Below are 20,872 nucleotides of genomic sequence, written 5' to 3' on the forward strand. Positions count from 1 at the left end.
GCACGTTGAACCCAGCTCCTTCTGCTACTCCTTATAAATAAGCAGGGCTGGGGCGCCTGGGTGGCTCAGTGGGTTAAAGCCTCTGCCTTCAGCTCAGGTCATGATCCCAGAGTCCTGGGATCGAGCCCCACATCGGGCTCTCTGCTCGGCAGGGAGCCTGCTTCCCCCTCTCTCTCTCTCTGCCTGCCTCTCTGCCTACTTGTGATCTCTGTCAAATAAATAAATAAAATCTTTTTAAAAATAAATAAATAAATAAGCATGGCTACAGGTGTCACAAGGCACTGTTAAGGAAAGAAGGACACGGTGCAAATCCAGGCCCTTGCGATGAGCACATGACTGGTGCTAGAGGAGTACCCGTGGGCCTCCTCTGGGGCTTACCGCTGAACCCACATTCTCTCAAATTGTGAAGACAAGCTGAGCAAGCCTCTCTCAGCACTGAGATTCCCAAAAGCAGGAACCATGTCTTTTCCTAGGGCTTTCCAAAGCCTGCACTGTGTCAGGATGGCAGAGCCCACATTGCTGGTACTCATTAAACAGTGAGCAGCTGCTGAATTTTATCAGCCCTCCCAAAGAGCCCCTGCCCCAACCCTAGCATCTGTCAGCGTCCACCTGGCCTGACATCAGTCCAGCTTCAGCAGAGGTCAGTCCCGCTTTCCATCCCTGTGCCAATCTTCCTTCAAACCTTGCTCCCCATATTGCCCCATCACCTACGACCCTGGCTGCACAGCATTGGGACCAGGAGAGCACATGCCGAGAGTTCCTGCTTGCCCCTCTGGACAGCACTTCTCATGCACTCTGAAACTAGCCATGGGGCTGGCACCTGGCACCTTCATTTGGGGGGGGGGGGGACAGGAAATGGTGAAGAATTTGAGACCAGAGACCACAAAAGAGGAAATATTCCTAGCAATAGAGCATCTCCACAGCATGAGATTTAATCCCAGGCTCGGAACCTCAGAATGACTTGGGAGAAAAGGGGGGTTTTGTTGCAGTACAAGTTGAGAGAGGCAAGGGAAGAGGAGGAGAAGTGGGGGGAAGGGGGAGAAGGGGGGAGAGGGAGGAGGGAAGAGGAAGGGGAGGAGAGGGGAGGAGGAAGGGGAGGGGGAGGAGGAGGGGAAGAAGAAAAAGAAAGAAAAAGAGAAAGAAAGAATGCTGATGATGACATTAGACAGGAGAGAGGCCAGCTTTGTCCTGCATCCTGTTGAATAGCCAAATAAAACAATGAATCTATTTTTTTCCCTCCTCTTCTTTGCCTTAAAAAATTCAAGAATTTCATTTCCTTCTTCGAAACATAGCTCTTGCATAATTCCAGTGCTCTGTCCTGCTGTCTGCAACGCTGAGCGTGTCTGACTCTCCCCAGCGACCTCAGAAGCAGAGGCGCTCCGGTGCGAGCCTCCCAGGGCTGGTCCGCAGGCCACAGTGGCCGTGAGAAAATGAGCGAGCGAGCGAGGCTTCATCCCCTGGACCTCTACTACGCACCCAGGAGGCTAACTGCATCACAGTCGCTACTGCTAAGCCCACAGCAAACCCCAGAGGTAGGCGTTATTCTTTTCAAATGGGCAAAGACACTAAGGTTCAGAAAAGCAGAATGTCCACAGTCACACAGTAAGCTAGCAGAATGGCCAAAATCCCCCATTTAAATCTTGCCTCTCTAACTCTGGAGCCCAGGCCTTTGCACCGCAGCCTCTTCACTCCGGGAAGTTCTGTGAGACGAAGTCTGAAATCTCCTTCTGGATTTCCCAAAGGCAGCTATTAATCAGGCATGACAAGCAAAGGACCTAAGTTTACAGTGTTTGCAAACTTAAGAACGTTTCCTGGCTCCAAAATACAGAAAGCAAATGGTAAAAACTAGAATTACTCCAAGCTGAACTGGATGTCTGCTACGACAGAAGATGCCAGCGGTACACTGAGGAGTCAATGCAGACAGCCGTATGTATAAACTGTATTTTACGCGGGACGTCAGCACATTTTACTGATGTTCATCTGCTTTCTAGGCTGCTGAGGGGGGGGGGGGGTGGGGGGGCTCAGGCCGCAAAGGTCTCAAAGCAGCCTTCCAGTTTCTCTGGACCTTCTCACCAGAGGGCACTCCCACCAGGCCCATGGGCAGCCCCTGAGGAAACAAGAGAGGGGACAGCAGAGGCCACAGCAAGCATTTCCTACAGGAGGCAGGAACAGCTTTCCCAGCCTCTTCAGAGCTCCCAACCCCAAAAGACCGCTGTGCAATTGGGTGCGCGTGGCCCCCCTCATCCATCCGAGAGACTGTGGATCAGGCTGGAGCGAGAAAGGCCTCTGAGCCCATTTGCAATCCTCCACACACAGGCACGAACCACCCCCCGCACTATCTTCATCTGGGGACTCCGCTTCCAGAGGCACTTCCTCTACTTCCAACTCTTCCACGGTGTTGGTAAATATTGATAATTACCTCCAAATGCAAACGCGAAGCAGTTTGTGTTTTGAAATGCGGATCATAATTCAAATTGGAAGCTGACACTAATCATTTGACGCTCACTTGAAAAGACCAGATAGGCTGTGCAGGAACATTTCAGTAGGGGGAACGATAAGGAGAAGGGAAATAAAAATTATTGGTATTTACTCAGCCTCCAATGCTTGTGGAAGGAAACTCTTTTAAAAGCGAGCACTTCAGAATGGTTATTCAATCTGAATTTTACAGATAGCACTGGAAATATTTTCTCACAGAATGCACTCTATCTCTACCATCATATCTCGCCGGTGTGCCGTTCACATCGTTCATTGCAGGAATTCTCACTCAATTTTGCTCCATTATGAGCTGACGGTGACCCAGAGTATACAAGGCATTCAAGAATCTGACTGGAAATTACTACCAAGGAACATCTGTCCCATTCCCTGCTTGCCAACCCTGCCTTAGGGAGTGAAGATGGAAAACAACCCAGAATCCACACACAGAAACAACTTTTCATTCCCCTTGCAAACTAGGCTGCTTTGGAAATTGAGGGCCCCGGCATTTTTCAGAAATTATGTTCCTGGAAAAACATGGCGTGAGCCTCTTTTGAAAGCCTGCAGCTCAAAAACCTTCCCTTCCTATCCAGACCCTTCTAATAAAAGCCAGGACAGGAGCTTCATGGGGAAGCAAACAAGAAGGCCACCCATGGTTCTCCTCCCTCGGTGCTGTCAAATTCAAATTCTGTATGAAATCCTACTGATCAATTAAAGACCGTGAGGATGTCACAAATACTAATATATTCCGCAGGGTACACGGCATCTATCTTACAGACACACTCACTTTGGAAGATTTATGTTGCGATTAGGAAAGATTAGAAGAAGACATCTGATTTCATATAGGGCTAAGCTCGGGAACCCAGCTTTTCTTGATGGCTATCAGAGGATCGAGGCGGCAGCGCAGCACTCCCCCCACCCACCTAGATTTCATTTTGTCTTGCTGCAGATGCTCAGAGGGGCTGAGCAACAGACACGCTTAGTGAATCAAATAAAAGGACGACCGTCCGTGCCTGTGTCCCTAGCGTCGTGTCCAACAATCCCCCATGCCCACGGGCTTCTAAAGGGGTGAGAGCCAGAGGGCTCAACATCACAGTACCTGCTCCCTACTACGTGCCACGAGCTTTACAGCCATTTCTCAGCGACAACCACCCCAAGCAAGATAACCACCTGCATGCCGGGCGCACAAACGGGCTCGGTGATGCCACCGGAATGCGGTGCTTCCACCTCCCCGTCCTGCCCGCCATCATCTCTGGCATTTCCTCAGGGCACTGGCCCTGGCGGCCGCTGTTGCCGTACACTAAGCTCTTTTGGGTGTTAACGTGTGGCAGGTACCTGGGACCCGCAGTTCCAGGTTGGGGCGGAACAGGAGAGGTGCGAGCCCCCAACTCTGACACAGGCTGCGATCCAGCGGGACGGGGCTGCCCATTAATACACATCTTTCTGGCCTGAAAGCCTGTACCGAAGAGCACGGGAGAGTTGAACGTAGGCCAATCCTTACACAAAAGCAGACATGGCCTATTTCAGATAGTAGATTGTGCCCCCGGGAGGCAGGGAGATCACCTTTTTTCTCTCCTGGAAATGCCTTGCTCTGGTTAACACCATGAACTTGCAGAGAAAGGCTGATAACTGAAGCCCACGTCTTCAAATGTTTTCAAAGTTAAGTCAGATAATCTTTACACTGATGTGAAAGGGGAAGAATATACATTTGACCCCTTGCTTCAAACAAAAACCTTTCCATATGGTTTTTAATTAGAAAGCAGTGGTTTTGCTTTCGCAACACTCTTTAACCTCTGCCATTGTAGGTACAAGGCCGCAAACCGTACTTTCGTTTGATTAAAAAAAAATAAAAAATAAACGCTGAAAGTAAAAATATTTTTCTTTTTAGGGACAGAAAAGATAGCAAGCAGCTATTTTTCGGAAGGGTCGGGCGCTGAAAGGCATCTATGGGAAGCCATCACGGCTGTGGCTTACGGTTTATTTTGTCTTGAAAAAGTCCGAGGTCATTCTAACTATGCTGACCTGCTAACCTACACACTGATCATCTCCATCCAGGACCGTAAGCAAACACTGCCCTCTTGTGCACCGAACAGTCCCAGAGTCGGCATGGAGATGGGTTCCACCTACCGCCCTGTGGCCGGCTTGTAACTATACAGCTGCCTCTCGGGGCCTGGAGATGTGTCAGGAAAAGGATGACACACATCTGTTACCAGGGCGCTTGCTAAAGCGTCCCCAGATTGCCTTCTGAGACAGATTTTGAGATAAAGAGGAAGAGAGGAAGATTCAGCTGAAGAAATCAAACCAAAAATAACTGCCTCTTATCTTTCCTAGAAAATATTCATTCCTCGAAAAGAAACTATTGGTTACTATGACAAGTTTTCTCATTATGTACTTTTAAAAACTTCTAGGAACAGATAATGAATCTACAATAACAAGTATACAGTGTTTTTTTTTTTTTTAATCTGGGAATTATTTGCCAGGCAAAGAGATTCCATTTGATTCCAGAGGGGGGGAAAATAGGCAAGAAGAACCCAGGTTGCTCTTTCTCAAAGGAATCCCCCAAGGTTCAGTGATATGGTCTGCTTCTTTCTGACGAACTCCAACCTGTTACAGTCACCTGGAAACATTCTCCTCCAACCTGGGGACATGGCTATCCCCAGAAGACCAAACTGGCATCTCAAGAGAGCTTTAAAAGACATGAACTACTGTCCCTTATTAAACAACCTGAGAAAAATCAAAGGCAGAAAAATACCCACTCAAGTCTGGGGCCAGGCCAGGCCTCCTTGGCAGGAACCTCCAGGAAAAGGTCCTGGTCTTCTCTAAATGGGTCTCCAGTTTCAGTTCTGAACCACAAACCATCAAAATGTTGAAACCACCCCTGTACCCTTCCAGGCACAATCCAGGATGGGCCAGATCTCCTGCTCAACTCACTTTTGGTGGAGAAAGAGAAGGCAAAAATCCGCCCCCAATGCATTAACTTTAACCCAACAGGTACCCCAAAGGAAAGGGGATGGAGATAAAGATTTGGGGGCGTGTGTTCCATGGGCTGTGACCAGGTCTCAGAAGATGGGCTGGGTACCAGCGACTTCAGCTACTTCACTTAACCGTCTCTGATGCCCAGTGCTTTAGGAATGTATCCTTAACCTCCACCGGGCTTGTAGTTCACAAGCAGGCAATGTGAAATGGCCAAACACAAGCACAGGGGAGAGAAAACTGGTTCACTTTATGCCAGGATTATCTGCCAACTCCTATTTCCACTTCAGCCCTTCCCTCTGCCATGGGAAGAAAATGAGGGGCAGGGCACCAGAAACAGACAGTTTTGAGGGTGGGTAAAAGCCACAGGTCGGCCACACGGAGACCATTCACCTCCAGAAGGCTGGCGGTGCCCCTCCTCCTTTCTCTTGGCCCTCATCTCAGAATGACAAGACATGCAGATCCTTTATCCTCCGGCCATGGCGAAGCTGCCTGCGGCTCAAGTATATGCATTTGTCCAACACGCCAGCCCCGCACCGGGGGTCTGCTGCGGAAAACAGCTCCATACAGTCAGCCAGAGTGACCCGCTCACTAGTACCACAGTCCCCACCTTCCTCCCGTCTCAAAACCCTCACGCGTGCCACTCCTTCCCAGCACTCCAGGGGCTGCCACGGTTCCTGTCCAACCTTCCGATTTTTGTTCAAATGTGACTTCCTCAGAAAGGCCTTCCCCAGCCTCCAGATAAAGGAGGTCCTACACGTCCGCTTGTCCGTCTCTGGGTGTTGTGTGCTGTCCTTCGCCGCAGTATCACAATGTCCAGGGCTGCGCGGTCCCGCTTACTTCTGTGGCGCCTGCCTCCCCCACTCCCAGGGGCTCAGCCTTCTTCCCTGCCCACCAGTGGAAACCAAACCCAACTCCTAGCTCTAGATTGCTCCGGACTTGCTGAATGAACTGATCGATGGAATGACACACCTTTCCTTCTACAGTGTCTGATCTGATGGAGAGGGGCCCCCTAGGACACTAGAATCTTGGGAAAAGAAATGAAAGAAAGCTGAGGAACCAGGCCAGGTGCTCAGACAGCCCCCAGCCTATTGCAAGAGAGGTGACAGAACAAACAAGTTGCTGCCTGGGCAGAGACCAGGAACGTCAGGTCTCTGACACTGCAACGGCCCAGCCACCAGCCCCCGAAGGCCACAGGGGCCTGGGACTGTGATGTCGCGTGTTTTCAGGTGTCTTTTGGGCTTTCCCTCAAGAGAACACATGAAGAACTAAATGGTGAGACCAGCTATCTGTTGAAAGTGACTCAGGAGTCTTGGGGGCAGCCAGCGGGAACAGCACCACCACGTCCCTACCGTCCTGCCTCAGGGAGCCCTGTTCTCTTTCCCCAGCAAGTGTCATATCCTTCAAGTATTCTGTAATAGTATGTGAACCCCAAGTTCACATCTGCCCTCCCAGGTTCATAAGAACTGGTGCTACAGGAAGCATACATTCAGGAGGAATTCTGGGCCCAAAGCTTGACCATCAGAGAGAGGAACTTCTTTCTGTCACGTTGTCAAGCCAGACCGGGCAGAACCAGGGTCACCCACTGGACAGCTAACGCGCCCAATCCACCTCTGGAGGGCCTCTTCTCCCTTCACCTTCGAAGCCTATTTGCAGAACATCACTGGCACGGGCCACAGGCTTGCATTATGCTCATTTCCCCATCCCCAAGCTCTGGGGCAAGTTTAAAAGTCCTCGTCCTGTCTCAGAATCAGGTCTGAATTAATACCCTTCCTCAAAAGAACCCCAGTAGCAAAGTGAAAACAGACGCACTAGACAATGCCCTTTGAAAGCCCCAGCAGGGACGACTGGTGACAATGCAGCCCCTGGCTCTGAAAGAAACCTTAAGGTTAAAGGTTCACAGAGGCAGAAGAATTACCAAAGTACAAGTTTGTTCAAATTTCCTCCGGCAGATTTAAACAACCAGGGTCAAGCTGAAGATTGCTGGCAAAAACCTATGAGACAACCCAGCCCCTTTGAACTGCATGGAGAAAGGAAAATATACGGTCTGGGAGGGATCTATGTTACAGCTTTTAAAAATGGTCTTGAAAAGGTCACCCCTGTTAACTCAAAATCAGCCCGTTGAAGGGTGTTTGAAAACTGCTTCTAAAACAACAGGGCTGCCGGGCCCTCACCGTGTGCGGTGAGCAGCACTGAGGTCACCGTGTTCCCGGCATTAGTGTGCTGACCCTCTGTGGGCCATGAAATTAACCATCAGCACGGCAGAAATCTGCTCCGAGTTAAACTACTTTGCTACGCAAAGTGGCCTGAAAATGAAATACGAGGACTGAATTTCCACTGAAAGATGAACTTGTCTAACCTCGAGGCAGGCTTCCTCCACTATGAACTCTGTGTGGCCACTGGTTCCAGGCCCCCCAAGAGGGTGGGTCAGTGCTGCAGGCGGTGGGAAATGACCCCTTATCCAGCCGTTCGTTCATTCACTCATGTCTGCATGCACCAAAGGTAGACTCGGGGCCAGGCCAGGTCCTGGGCCCCTGCACACGGAGGTGAATGATAACAGGCTCCTGCCCTCAAAGGGGATCAAGTCCAGTGGAAAACATAACCCAGTAAACAGAAAATGACAACCGATGGGGAGAAAATGAGATCCTAGGGTATATATAGGATGTCAGAGGCCCTCGAATAAGGGTCACCTAATTCAGGCTGGGGAAAGCCAACACTGAAGTTTCCCTGAGAAGGGCGTGTTGCCTGATGACACAGCCATCAAGAGAGCATAATCTGTCCAGAGACCTGCAAGTAGTTCATTAAGCCAGGAGTCCTGAGAGAGACAAAGAGAGACAGAGAGACACGGAGCCATCATGAAGAGCTGATGTCAGACATGCTGAGGAATTTGGCCTTTCTGCCAACGGAGGGCAATGCAAGACTTTTAAAACAGTGAAGTAAAATAACTACATTAGCAATTTAGAAAGAGTTCTTGGCTACTGTACTCACCCAGCTGGGCACCAATGGAGGCCTGTCCTAAGGGAGCAGCTGCAGCGATGGCGAGGATGCACAGGTCCGAGGACATGCAGGAGGGACAAGACTTGGTCACCAACTCATATGAAGGGGGACACACTGAGGATCATTTCAAAGGTCATACCCTGAAGCGCCAATGTGGCTCAGTCGGTTAAGCATCTGACTCTCAGTTTTGGGTCAGGTCATGATCTCAGGGTCATGGGATCGCCCCCCTGCCCCGGCCCCCGGCCCCAGCCTGCACTGGGTTCCATGCTCAGCATAGAGTCCGCTTGGGATACTCTCTGCCCCTCCCTCCACTTACATTCTCTCTAAAATAAGTAAGTAAATCTTTAAAAGAAAGAAAGAAGAGAAAAAAAAGAAAAGAACAGAAAAAAGGAAGGGACGAAGGAAAGATGGAAGGGAGGGAGAGAGAAGAGAAGAGAGGAAAAGCAAAGGTCATGCCTTAGGAGAGTGGAGTATCATCCAGGAAGGTAAGGAAGTGAAGAGGGAGGTCTTGAAGATGTGGGGTCTGAGGCCTGTGATATTCACTGATGAGGAAACCAGCCCAATAAGCAGATGGACCCACGGGTCTAGAACTTTCCAATGAAATTTAATTAAAACGTCCAGTTGCTCAGTTGCACTAGCCACAGTGCGAGTACTCAACAGCCTCACGTGGCCCACAGCCACCATGCCGAACGTTCCCATCATCACATCCTCTCTGTTGGACAGTACTGAGCAAGGCCCTGCAGAGATTTCTGAAAAACTGTCCCTCGCAGTCAAAGTGTCCATCAGGCCTCTCTTAGCCACGCTGATAGCTGATGGGCCAAGGTCTGTGCTGGCGAACACCAGCTTCCCTTCCCGGTCTTTCCATCTATTTGTCTGTGCAAATGCTCAAGAAATGGAGGTCTTCTTCTGTAGTCTTTTTTTTCTCTAGAGCATAAGTTCAGAAATATCTCTGAACATGCCCTGGGTCATCATTTCAGAGACTAAGGAACACTGAGCAGACACACATACACACACACGCGAGGGTCTTTGGTGCTTATGGCATAAGGCCCTGAAAATCACCTAGAAATGACCACCAGCAGAGCTATTTTTTTAAGTGCCACACTGCAATGTAACTGGGAAGGCAGAGCTCTAGTCCCTGTGTCAGACGACCAAGGACAAGCCACTGACCCTCCCTGAGCTTTAAGCAACCCAAATAAATCTATGATAAAGGATGAAGCCGGGAGGCCAGCCAGGGCGGGTTCCTGAGGCCACTCAGGTCAATGCTAGCAATTCCAAGCACTAATTTTAAAAGAAAAAAGTCAGGTTTATCTTTAGGTAGCACCTGTGTATGCCACCAAATAAATATCCTCAGGAAGTAGGTTAGAGACAAAGGAAATTATTTTAGTCTTCCTGAAGGCCCCAAGACAAGAGAGGCATCATCACAACACAGAAGATAGGGAAAGAGGGAAAGTCAACTTCTCTCTTAACAGCAAAACTTGTTTCTTCTCCTGCCAAGAGAGGATCACCACATTAACTAAGTCCTCCCCACTCTCTCCCCACCCAACCAAGGCCACTTCAAAGCAGCAGGAGCCTAATCGCACAGCACAAGAAAATAAAAGACCCAATTAACAAAAAAAAACAAAACTCAAATAATCCAGGGGAGAATGGAAGCTGAAATCTCTATTTTTGACAAATTGACTGGTATATAAACCGCTCCTCAGGAGCCATAGTTCCTACCAAAGTAGGCGTGAGCTAAGGTCTGAGAGCAGCTTCCCAGCAAACCAGGTTTTCTGAAATCAAATTGGATTAGACCCCCGCTGAGCCAGTTACTGACCTCTGCCGTCTCGCCTGTGTGGGCTGTACAATGGAGAGGGAAACTCCCACCCCTGGCTGGCAGGGTGGAGTGAGATAATAAAGGGCCTAGAACAGTGGCCAGCGAGACCGCAGAGGTTCCCAAAGCGTCCATTCCCCCTCTCTCCCTGTGAGAGGCACACCTGCCTCGGCCCCCACTCTGCACTGCCATGTCTGCACCCCCAGAGTCACACTGTCCCTCCTGACGGTGTCCAATCTGCCTGTGGTCGCTCTCCCTCCCTCTTCTAGCCGGCTCTGGAAGCCTCGGTCAGAATAAGCAGGGGGATGCATGGCCCCAGACCACTCGGCACAAGCTCTCACCTCAGACTCTTCAGAAGCCGGCAGGATCTCCCAGCTTGAAAACCATCCGCCTGCCTCCAACTGTAGGCTCTCCGAGCTCCTGAGTCTGGGGCCCAGGGTCTCTGCGGCTCAGCCTCATACCCTGCAGCCTCCCTGTGAGCGCCACACTCTAGCCCTCCCTTTGCCCCTATGTCCCTGTTCACTCTGAGTCCTCCAGCGGGAAAGCCTCTCCTATTCCCACTGGGAAAATCTCAGCCATCCTTCAAAGCTCTGACAAAACAGCCCCTCCTCGAACTTGCCCATAACCCTTACACCCTGGCCTTACCTCCTCCCACTTCTCCCGCTCACTGGCCGCCTGCTTCTTGAGCCCGATCTGCTCTCATACCTCCTCCGACTGCTCAGGCTGCACCCTGGGTCTGCTCTGCCCTCTCTTGTCCTCTGCCTGGAAACCTCTAGGTCATCCTTCCAGGCCCTGCCCAGGGTCCCCTCCTGAGGGCTGCCCTTCCTGCCTGTCCCAGGCAGAGGCACTCATATCCTAAGCTCCTCTTGATGGAGCCCTGGCGACGTTCCATCTCAACTGGCTGTCGGTACTGACTCCTGCTCCTCCCGGGTCCTCCGGACCCTGAGTTCCCTGAAGACAGGCACGTCTGCATCTGCCCTCACATCCAAACAGAGTGTACAATATACGTAGAAAAGTAGAAACAGCTACCCTATGATCCAATAATTCCATTCCTAGGTATATGCCAAGGAATAAAAACATATGTCCACACAAAGATTTGTACACAAATGCTCACAACAGGATTAGGCATAATCACCAAGAAGTGGAAACCACCCAAATGTCCTTCAGAGGATGAGCAGCTTAAAAACCAGTACACATACATAATGGAACACGACTCAGCCATAAGAAGGGATAAATACAGCTGGGGAGGTAGAAGGGAAAGTCACTGTTTAATGGCTACAGAGTTTCAGTTTGGGTTTTGTTGTTTTCTGTTTTTTAAGATTTTAACTTATTTAACAGAGAGAGCGCACACATACGCACAAGCAGGGGGAGCAGGAGAAGCAGGCTCCCTTTGAAGCAAGGAGCCCAATGCGGGGCTCGATCCCAGGACCCAGAGATCATGACCTGAGCCAAAGGCTGACACTTAACCGACTAAGCCACCCAAGCGCCCCTAAAGTTTCAGGTTTTTAGGATCAAGAGTTCTGGAGATGGATGTCACTGGACTGTAAACTTAAAAATGGTTAAACAGTTGGAACACACAAAAGGCTCAGTCAGTTAAGCATCTGACTCTTGATTACGGCTCAGGTCATGATCTCAGGGTGGTGGGATTGAGCTCCGTGATGGGCTTCCTGCTGAGCATGGAGTCTGCTTGAGATTCTCTCTCTCCCTCTCCCTATACCCACTTCCTGCTCCTTTCTCTCTCCCTTTCTCTCTCTCCTCCCCTTAAAAAAAAACATGGTTAGATGGCAATTACTTTACCAGAATTAAAAATAAATTTTTAAAAAATTTCTCTAAAAAAGGAATGACGTGTATCTACTCCATGCTACAACATGGAAAACCTTGAAAGCATCACACCAATCAAAAGAAGCCAGATGCAAAAGGCCACATGCTGGGTGATTCCATTTTTATGAAATGTCCAGTAAACGCAAATCTGTGCACATGAAGTAAATCAATGGTTGTGTGGGCCTAAGGGAGGGGAGAATGGAAGTGACTGTTAATAAGTCTGGGGTTTCTTTCTTTCTTTTTTTTTAAAGATTTTATTTATTTATTTGACACAAAGAACACAAGTAGGCAGAGAGACAGGCAGAGAGAGAGGAAGGGAAGCAGGCTCCCCGCTGAGCAGAGAGTCCGATGCGGGGCTCGATCCCAGGACCCTGAGACCATGACCTGAGCCGAAGGCAGAGGCTTTAACACACAGACCCACCCAGGCGCCCTGGGGCTTCTTTTTGTACTGATAAAAATATTCTCAACTTGGATTGTGGCAAAGGCTCTATGCAACACTGGGAACACCGCCAAAGTATACACTTGAAATGGGTGCATTTTATGGTATGTGAATTATATCTCAATAAAAATGTTTACAGGCATTATTGGGTATCTACTATGTGCTAGACCCTGGATTGGCCCTAGAGCTACTGACATAATTCAGATGTTGTCTCTGTCCCTTAGATACTTCCAGACTAAAAGGAATCCTTGAATAAGGGGAAGCCAGCCACTGCAGCAGAGCAGGAGAGACACAAGGTGCCATCTGACCCTAGGAGGGTTCATTCCTGCTCCTTGCCCCACCCTGAGGCCATCTCAGAAATGTCAGGCTCACCTCACCAGAACACAGGCCGCGGGATCACCCAGGCACCAGAGCTACAGACACTGTCACCTTGGGCACAGGCTGAAAAGCCTCCTGGTCAAAGGGAACGGACCCACGCTCCAAGACAAGGGTGCCTCATTCCTAGCCTGTCCGAGGCTCTAGCCAACAAAAAAACGACTGAGCAGGGAATATGTCTCAGGGATTAATTTACGGGTTGTTTCCTGGGATGCCTGCCCAAATCTTATTGCAACCTGGATGAAGTGATTTTTGAAGAAAAACCCAGGAGACAAAGAAGATAGAAAACAAAGGAGATGCTAAGTAAAAAAGCTTAAAAGCAATTAATTTTAAATGACTACAGCTTTACCAAAAGCTGTGGCTATGATTTCCTTCTGACTTTGATTATAACCTTCCAGCAAAATATTTGCCTCCAGAAGGCAAAGTCTTTGCATTATTTTCTATTCCTAGCATGACTACAAAAATATTCTTTGATTTAACATTTGATATGTTTTGTTCTCAAGGGCAAGCCCCATGAGAAGAAAAATGTACCCCAACAGAATGAAATATGACTACCTGCTTCCATTTTTCTTTCCTGTTGGTTCCTGCTCGAATATTCTGCATTAATTTAAACTCAAGCTGCATCTCCGATGTTATGTTACCTCCACACTGTCACCCAAACCAAAGCAAAGTCATCTGCCATCCGGCACCAGGCGCACGACTACAGACAAAGCTCAACTTGAGAGTCTCCTAGAGACAGCAAAAGGCACTCCAACTTGGAAGGAGATCGGGAGGGGTCAGAGAGTGATAAGGTCGCAGACAGAACAGAAAAACTTGGATTTGAAAACAGGCACACTTGGCACTGCGCGCAGCCAGCCCGCTACTGGACACAGAGAGGCTGCCGGCACATTAACACAAGAGACAGCAGGGTCAGGGTCCTCTTCACTCAGGGGTTGAGGGCATCCCAGAATTGGCACCGCAGTCGAGAATCTTCTGTTACGCTAAGATCACCTTTTAACAAAGAAGAGAAGATCAAAGGCAGCGCTCTCGGAGTGAGCATGAAGATACAGGGAAGCAAGGCCTGCAAGATTCTAGGAGCTAAAGAAGTTTAGGCTAAATAAGCATTTCCAGTTATATCAACTCCTTTAAATACGTCCCAATATTTTAGGGCATATAAATATGAACACCATACCATAACAATGTATTGCTGTGCAGATTCATAAAAAGACTAGAGGCAAAGAAAACCAAATCGGGTTTTTTGTGTGGCTGGCTGGTTTTACACTAGCAAAATGCCCAAACTCCGTGCAGCGCCAGGCCCCTTGCTGTCTCGGCTTCTGTGGCTACCACACTGCTTTCTGGGCATTACATGCAGGTGCCCAAGGGGGAATGTAAAAAATCTGCTTGATTTAATAAAATAAGCCAAAGGGACAAGCACTTTCTCTTCATCGGCACCAAGAGCGCAGAGAGCTGGAAAAACAGAGAAGGCAAAGTAGCTTAAGTTGTACAAAGAGGGTCTCCTCCCGGGCTGCAGAGACAAATAGCCCCAGGGGTTTGCTGAATGTTTTCCCTCCAAAGAGAGTAACCAAGTCAGACTTACAAGGCTGTGGCAGTTCTCATCAGCTAGAGAAAGACCCAGGGACCCAGAGAGGGTCCAAGCCAGGCAGGAAGCACCACTTAAATAGTGGGCAGAGGAGGGAAGGGATCAGGGCGACAAGTCGACAAGTTGCAGCAGAAGAGCTGTTGTTCATTAACAACTGGAACAAAAGACCAGGAGACAATACACTGTTAATCCTAGCAGCCACAAGAGGACTATAAATTGCCAAGCCAAGATACCAGCATTTTTCAGCTCTCCTCTTTCCTGCCAGAGTTAGATTGAGGATGGGTCCAAGTCCCTCACCCCCACCCAAGTCTTTAAAACATACATTACTGAATCTTTTTGAAGTTCTAGCCCTGAAAGATTTATACTCCAAAATGGATTAGAGAAAAATACTGCCCTGAAACACTACTATAGGGGGCCTGAGTGGACGGATACACTTTTTCATTCCCATTGAGAATGCCTGAGTAGGAGCTGTGTGGTCAGATCAACACAGGTTCACACCCAGCCCTGACACTTAGGAACTCTGCTCCCCACCTGACCTCTCTGAGCCTGCTTTTTCACCTGTAAAATGGGAATATCACCTCTTACTTCACCAGATTGCTTTGAGTGTTAAATGGGGGGAAAACAGCTTAAGGGCAGCACTAAATAAAGGCTAAGTACTACTGTCACTATTAACCTCCCCCTGGTACCACGGAGGTTTATCTATGGCCACATGGATCAAGCAGATAAAGCCCAATTTTCTCTAAGCTGAGAAAGGAATCTTTTGGGTAGCGAAAATACTTGGGGGGGGTGGGTAGAGAGCGTCGACGAGAACTGGCTTTAATATAAGATATATTAAACTTCAGAGATATCATCATAGAACTGAGACAATCATTCTCATTTCCTTCTACTAGGGCTAATGTATTCAGCAAGGGGTCTAAATCACTCACAGCAAGCCAGGAATTCTAACAAGACCCCAGTCTTCCAGCAACTCCAAGTGCAGGTGCATTGCCTGCCTGGGAATCTTGCATCATCCTAAAGCTCAGGCCTGATCGTGTCACAACCCTGCTTTAAAACACTTCCAAGGCCCTTAGAAGAAAGCTATGCTAAGGTGTGGCGCCTGGATGGCTCAGTGGGTTAAGCCTCTGCCTTCAGCTCAGGTCATGATCTCAGGGTCCTGGGATCAAGCCTCGCATTGGGCTCTCTGCTCAGCAGGGAGCCTGCTCCCCTCCCCCCCCCCCACTGCCTGCCTCTCTGCCTACTTATGATCTCTGTCTGTCAAATAAATTAAATCTTAAAAAAAAAAAAAAAAGAAAGAAATCTATGTTAAGGGCCTAACCTAATCTAAGTTCAACAACACTCAGCACTCTAGAGGCTCTGGCCCACCAACCCATCTACCTTCATCTTCATCACACGTCCGCACACGCCATGCTGATTTCTAGCCACAACTAAATGCTGGCCATTACCTCTAACTCTGAACAGACAAAAAGGCAGGTTTAAGCCACGGAGCCCTGACCAAGCATTTCCTCCGCCAGGAAAGCTCTTCTCTCCCCCCATCATGCCCTATAACCCACTGCCCAGCAAAGTTGAGTTGTTCCTGCTTTTGTCCTGTATGCTAAAAGCTCTGATAGGTCACTCGGCACATTGGACAGCGCCCTCTCCCTAGCTCTGCCGTTAGCTCCTAGAGGGAAATAAGAAACATGCATAATGTACCGATTATAAGCCAGGCCCCATGCTGATTGCTTTCTGTCCACTAACCCATGAAGAATGTTCTTTGCTCACTTTTACCATCCAGCCCAGGAAGTGGGACACAGCTTTCCCCATTCAGACTTACCGAATGCCTACCACACACCTGGCTCTGGCCCAAACGCTGAGAATATGCTGGTAAATAAGTCAGGCATGATTCCTACTCTGCTCTCATGGAGGACAGAGACAGTCAACAAGGAAACACATAGAGAGTTATCAGATACTGAAAAGGGCTGTAAGGCAGTAAAACAGGGACATGAGAAAGCACGTGGTGCAGAGAGTTGAGGACACTTTGGCTGGGCAGCTCAGAAGAGCCCTCTCAACAGGATACGAGCTGAGATATGAATGAGGAGCTGGATGTACCAAAGAGAGGGAACAGCGGGTGCAAAACTAGCCCATTCAATAAGTAAAAACGAGGGCAGTGAGACTGAAAGTCAGGAGCAAGGGATGAGCTCAGAGGAAGACGGAGGCCAGATCGTGGGTTCTGCGGCCCACAGAGAAGAGGCTGGCATTTTAAGCACAAAGAGGAGCCTCTGGAAAGTGTTGAAGCTGAGGGCTGACATGAGAGTTCTCGGCCTACTGTATGGAAATGGAGTAGCCAGAAGAAGAGGGCAGGCAGTCCCTGAGAAGGTCCAGCATTGTAGGAGACCAGCTGCCAGAGGTGGGGGTTTGGCCTCTGGAGCAATCTCAAGAAGGCAAAGACAGCTATGGATCTGAGTCACAAGGATAACTAAAGGTGTTAACCAGATCCAGGTTAGGGGAGGCAGAGTTAGGTAAACATCAGCCCAGGGTACTTTATACTTTCCAAGCTTCAGTTCCTTTATCAGAAAAATAGGCCTAACACTCCCACCACTTGGGGCTGTTGCACAAATGCAAGTTCTTAACAACAGGCGTGGGCCAGAGCAGGTACCCAAATGTGGCCACCCTTTCCCTCATTTTTGTCTCATTTCTCTGAAAAGGGTGAGAATCTGATCTATGGAAGGAAGGATAGTGGCAGCCGTGGTCTCACCATTCCACTGTGTTCAGGTTGCATTTTAATGCCTGTAAGAAGGTAAGGAAAGGGATGCCTGGTTGGTTCAGTTGTTAAGCGTCTGTCTTCAGCTCAGGTCATGGTCCCAAGGTCCCGGTGATCCAGGCCTGCATGGGGCTCCCTGCTCCACAGGAAGCCTGCTTTTCCCTCTCCCACTCCCCCTGCTGATGCTCCTTCTCTCACTGTGTCTCTCTCTCTATCAAATAAATAAATAAATAAAATCTTTAAAAAAAAAAAAAAAAAAAAAAAAAAGGAGGTACAGAAAGTCTCCTCACTCAGGAAGTGAGAGAAAAGAGCCACGATGTACCTACAAGAAGAGAAAAAATTCCTCTTCTTTTCTTTTACAGTTTTGCCATCTAAACTAAGGCCTTGTCAAGTTCTTAGAGTCATTAAAATTTGGTTATATAGGATAAGGCTGGCACCTGAAACATTATGTCCAACAAAGAGCTTCTCTGTAAGTGGATATATTGGAAGGGGAGCAGGGGAAGTATAAAGTGATCTGAGGAAGCATGGCAAAGAGCTCCCGCTTTGGGACCAGGGGGACCTGGTGTGCTACTCACCAGCAGCCTCCCTACATCCCAACTTCTTCAACTATTAAATGGTAACCACTGCACTCCTTGCAGAGTCTGCCCGGGAAGTGGCAAACATGGGAGAAAAGCGAAACCAATAAAGAGCTGTGTGGTCGCTATCTGCCAGTGTTTGCAAGGCCCAAAATCAGGTTCAAAGGGCACAGTTAGTAAAGGAAAAGCTAGGTCTCCAGCCCAGTTCTGACTTCAAAAGCATGCCCTTTATTATTCACCTACACCATTTACTAAAAAAGCAAACAACAAAAAACCCTAAAAGTGACTTCTTATTTTACTTTAACCTGGCTCTTCCATCTCCAATCCAGACTGGCTCAGAGTATATGTCTGAAGATGTACCTGGACTCGACTAAACAGAATTGTTAAGGAAAGGGGAAAAGAGAGGATCACACGACCCTTAACATTCATCTGATGACTGACACACACCTTGAGTAGAAGAATTTAGGCCGTGTGACCTTGAGCAGGTCCCTTCCCTTTGAGCCTCCACTTCCTCTACTCTAAAATGGGGAAATGACCTCAGACTGCCTGCAGCATGGAACAGCCGGGAGGTAACAAAGATTAAAGTACTTAATACACTCATCACTACAGTTGGGACCCAGTATGCCCAGCGACCAATGAGGTCATCTGCCACCAAGCCAATAAAACCATCTGCCCAATATATAGTCACGTATGTGCTTACAGGTGTAGAGAAGACCATATAATTGGAAGGAAAGACACGGCAGTGGAAAACAGGAAAGCAACCAAATACTTGGATCAGCAGTGAAGAGACTTCTTTTAGCTGTTTACTTTTTGTGCCAGATGCTTCTATTATTTTATCATTTTCCTCTAAAAACAGAGCATGTTTTAAAGCCCTGTCCACAGATTTAATTGCAGTTAAAATGTACCCAGAAGAGTACTCCACAAAGGTATAATAGTGGCTTCCTCTGGAGAAAGAGGAGGAGCCATTATGGGACCTTTACCTAATCTGAAAAGTTCTTTTTCTGCACAAGCAGAACATATTCATGTATTACCTTATAATTAAAAATTGATTAAATGGAACATCTTTGGAGGGCATTTTGGCAGTACCTCTCATGACTGAAAATGCATGTGCTCTTTGCCCAAGCCAATTCAGTTCCAGCAGCATATCCTACAGCCAGATCAGCACCCCCACCAAGTCTTGTTCTAGAAAATTCACTGAAGCATCATTAGCAAAAACTGGAAATGACGTTTAAGTGTCCATCATTTTAAGAGTTAGTTAAGAAAACGTTGGCACAGCTGCACAATAGGATTTCATATGACCCTTTAAAATAATAGCTTTTGGGGCGCCTGGGTGGCTCAGTCCGCCAAGACGTGATTTCTGCTCAGGTCATGATCTCAGGGTCCTGAGACGGAGCGCCACCAGGACCCTGTGCTGGGCATGGAGACTGCTTAGTTTCTCTCTCCCTCTCCAAGGAATAATAATAATAAACCTTTTTGTGTGCAGATACGGAGCCTTTGGTGTTGACTAAAGTAGTGTAGACGGTGCTACCGTTTTGTGAAGAGAAAGAAGAGGGGGTTTACGGACAACGGGTATGCTTGTCTTTACGTGGAGTGTTTCTGAAATGACACAAGGAACTGGGACAGCGGCTGACGGTGGTTGACCAGAAGTGGGAACGGAGGGGCGCAGACTTCTTTCGTGGGCCCTTTTCACACAGACCCTTTGGTAGTCTTCTGGAGTTTTCTGGCTTGTTCGTGTACTACAAACTCATCTTGAAAACCAAAACCAAAAACCATACACCAAACCGTTTAAGGAAGCACCTTCCAGCGCAGTTGTGCCGGGTGCGAAGCGCTTCCAAGTCCGCCGGCCGCGAGTTCGAGTCCCAGAACCCCCGACCGCTCGCCGGCGGGCCTGGGGCGAGCCCCGTCCACCTCTCGCGCCCGGGGCGGGGCCGGCCGGGAGGGGAAACGGCGCCCCTTCCCCGGCAGCGGCTCGGGCGAGCTCGGACACGGGGCCCGGCCGCTCCGCCCAGCGTCCCCGAGCCCGGCTCCCGCCCCGGCCCGCGCTCACCGCCAATGATGGTCCGGATGAGGGAGGCGTGCCCGGGGCAATCGACCAGCGTGACCTGAAGCTGCGGCTCGCCGGGCTCGGGCTCGGCCTCCGACGCCGCCGGGGGCGCGGGCAGCGCCGACCGCAGGCGCGCGGGCAGCGGCACCGAGAAGCACGAGAAGCCCAGGTCGAGCGTGATGCCGCGCTCGCGGCTCTGCGGCTGCTTGTCGAAGGCGGCGGTGGAGGCCGTGGTGCTCAGCGCCCGCGCCAGCGCCGTCTTGCCGCTGTCGATGTGGCCCAGCACGCCCACGTTCACGTTCACCCGCCGACCTGCCATGCCGCCGCCGCCGCCGCCGCCGCCGCCGCCCGCCGGTCCTCCCCTCCCGCGGCCGCCGCTGCGGTCCGGCGGGTTAAGCCGCCCCCCCGCAACCCGCGCGCCGGGCACGCCCGTTCCGGCCCCGAAGCTTCCGCCCTCTCGCCGCCGCCCGCGGGCTCTGCCTGGCACCGCGCAGCAGGAGGGGGCTCCAGGGTCGGGGCTCGGCCGAGGTCGCCGACCGTGGGGCTGTCGTCTCACCTGGCTCCTGCCACCCGATGCCTCAAGGAAATTGAGAACGGGGGATCCGTCCGTGCACCCATTCACTCGACAGGCCGCTGTTCCGTGCCTACCGGGTACCCGGCCCTGCTTATTCCCGGCCTGGGGTGCGTGCGGCGCTCCGTGTTCCACTGTGTCGGGGCGCGGGTGGAGGTCAGACAGTGAACAGGTGAACCAACGTCCGAACCAGACCATTTCGTAGAGGAAGAAGACTTCCAGGCAAAATTAAAGCAGAGTTTAAAAGGACTGGCCCACCAAGGGAAGGGAGGACAGCTCACTTACAACGAACGGTCAGGGAAGGCCTGTCTCCAGGTGCTGACAGCGCGGAGGCTGGAATGTTGAGCAGGAGCCAGCCCGGGGGATTCTGCAAAAGACTGTGGGAAGAGGGCAGAAAAAGATGTCGTCTCTGACCCCGGAGTTCTGGCCCTGCCAGTCTGCAGCCTGGCCTCCTGGAGGGGCTGCAGAGCCCCGGAGAG

General features: G+C 49.9%; 1 protein-coding gene across 1 annotated transcript in view; it reads right to left on the reverse strand.

Annotated features, from left to right (window-relative positions):
- The window catches only part of EEFSEC (eukaryotic elongation factor, selenocysteine-tRNA specific), a 248,017-nt gene extending 227,835 nt beyond the window's left edge, over nt 1–20,182 (reverse strand). Inside the window, exon 1 of the mRNA XM_045992112.1 lies at nt 19,826–20,182. Coding sequence (XP_045848068.1) covers nt 19,826–20,141 — 316 coding nt within the window. The 5' untranslated portion in view covers nt 20,142–20,182. The remainder of the gene's footprint in view (nt 1–19,825) is intronic.
- Between the last annotated feature and the right edge of the window lie 690 nt (nt 20,183–20,872).

This window comes from Meles meles, chromosome 20 (assembly GCF_922984935.1).
Source record: "Meles meles chromosome 20, mMelMel3.1 paternal haplotype, whole genome shotgun sequence".
In the NCBI taxonomy this organism is placed as follows: Eukaryota; Metazoa; Chordata; class Mammalia; order Carnivora; family Mustelidae; genus Meles; species Meles meles.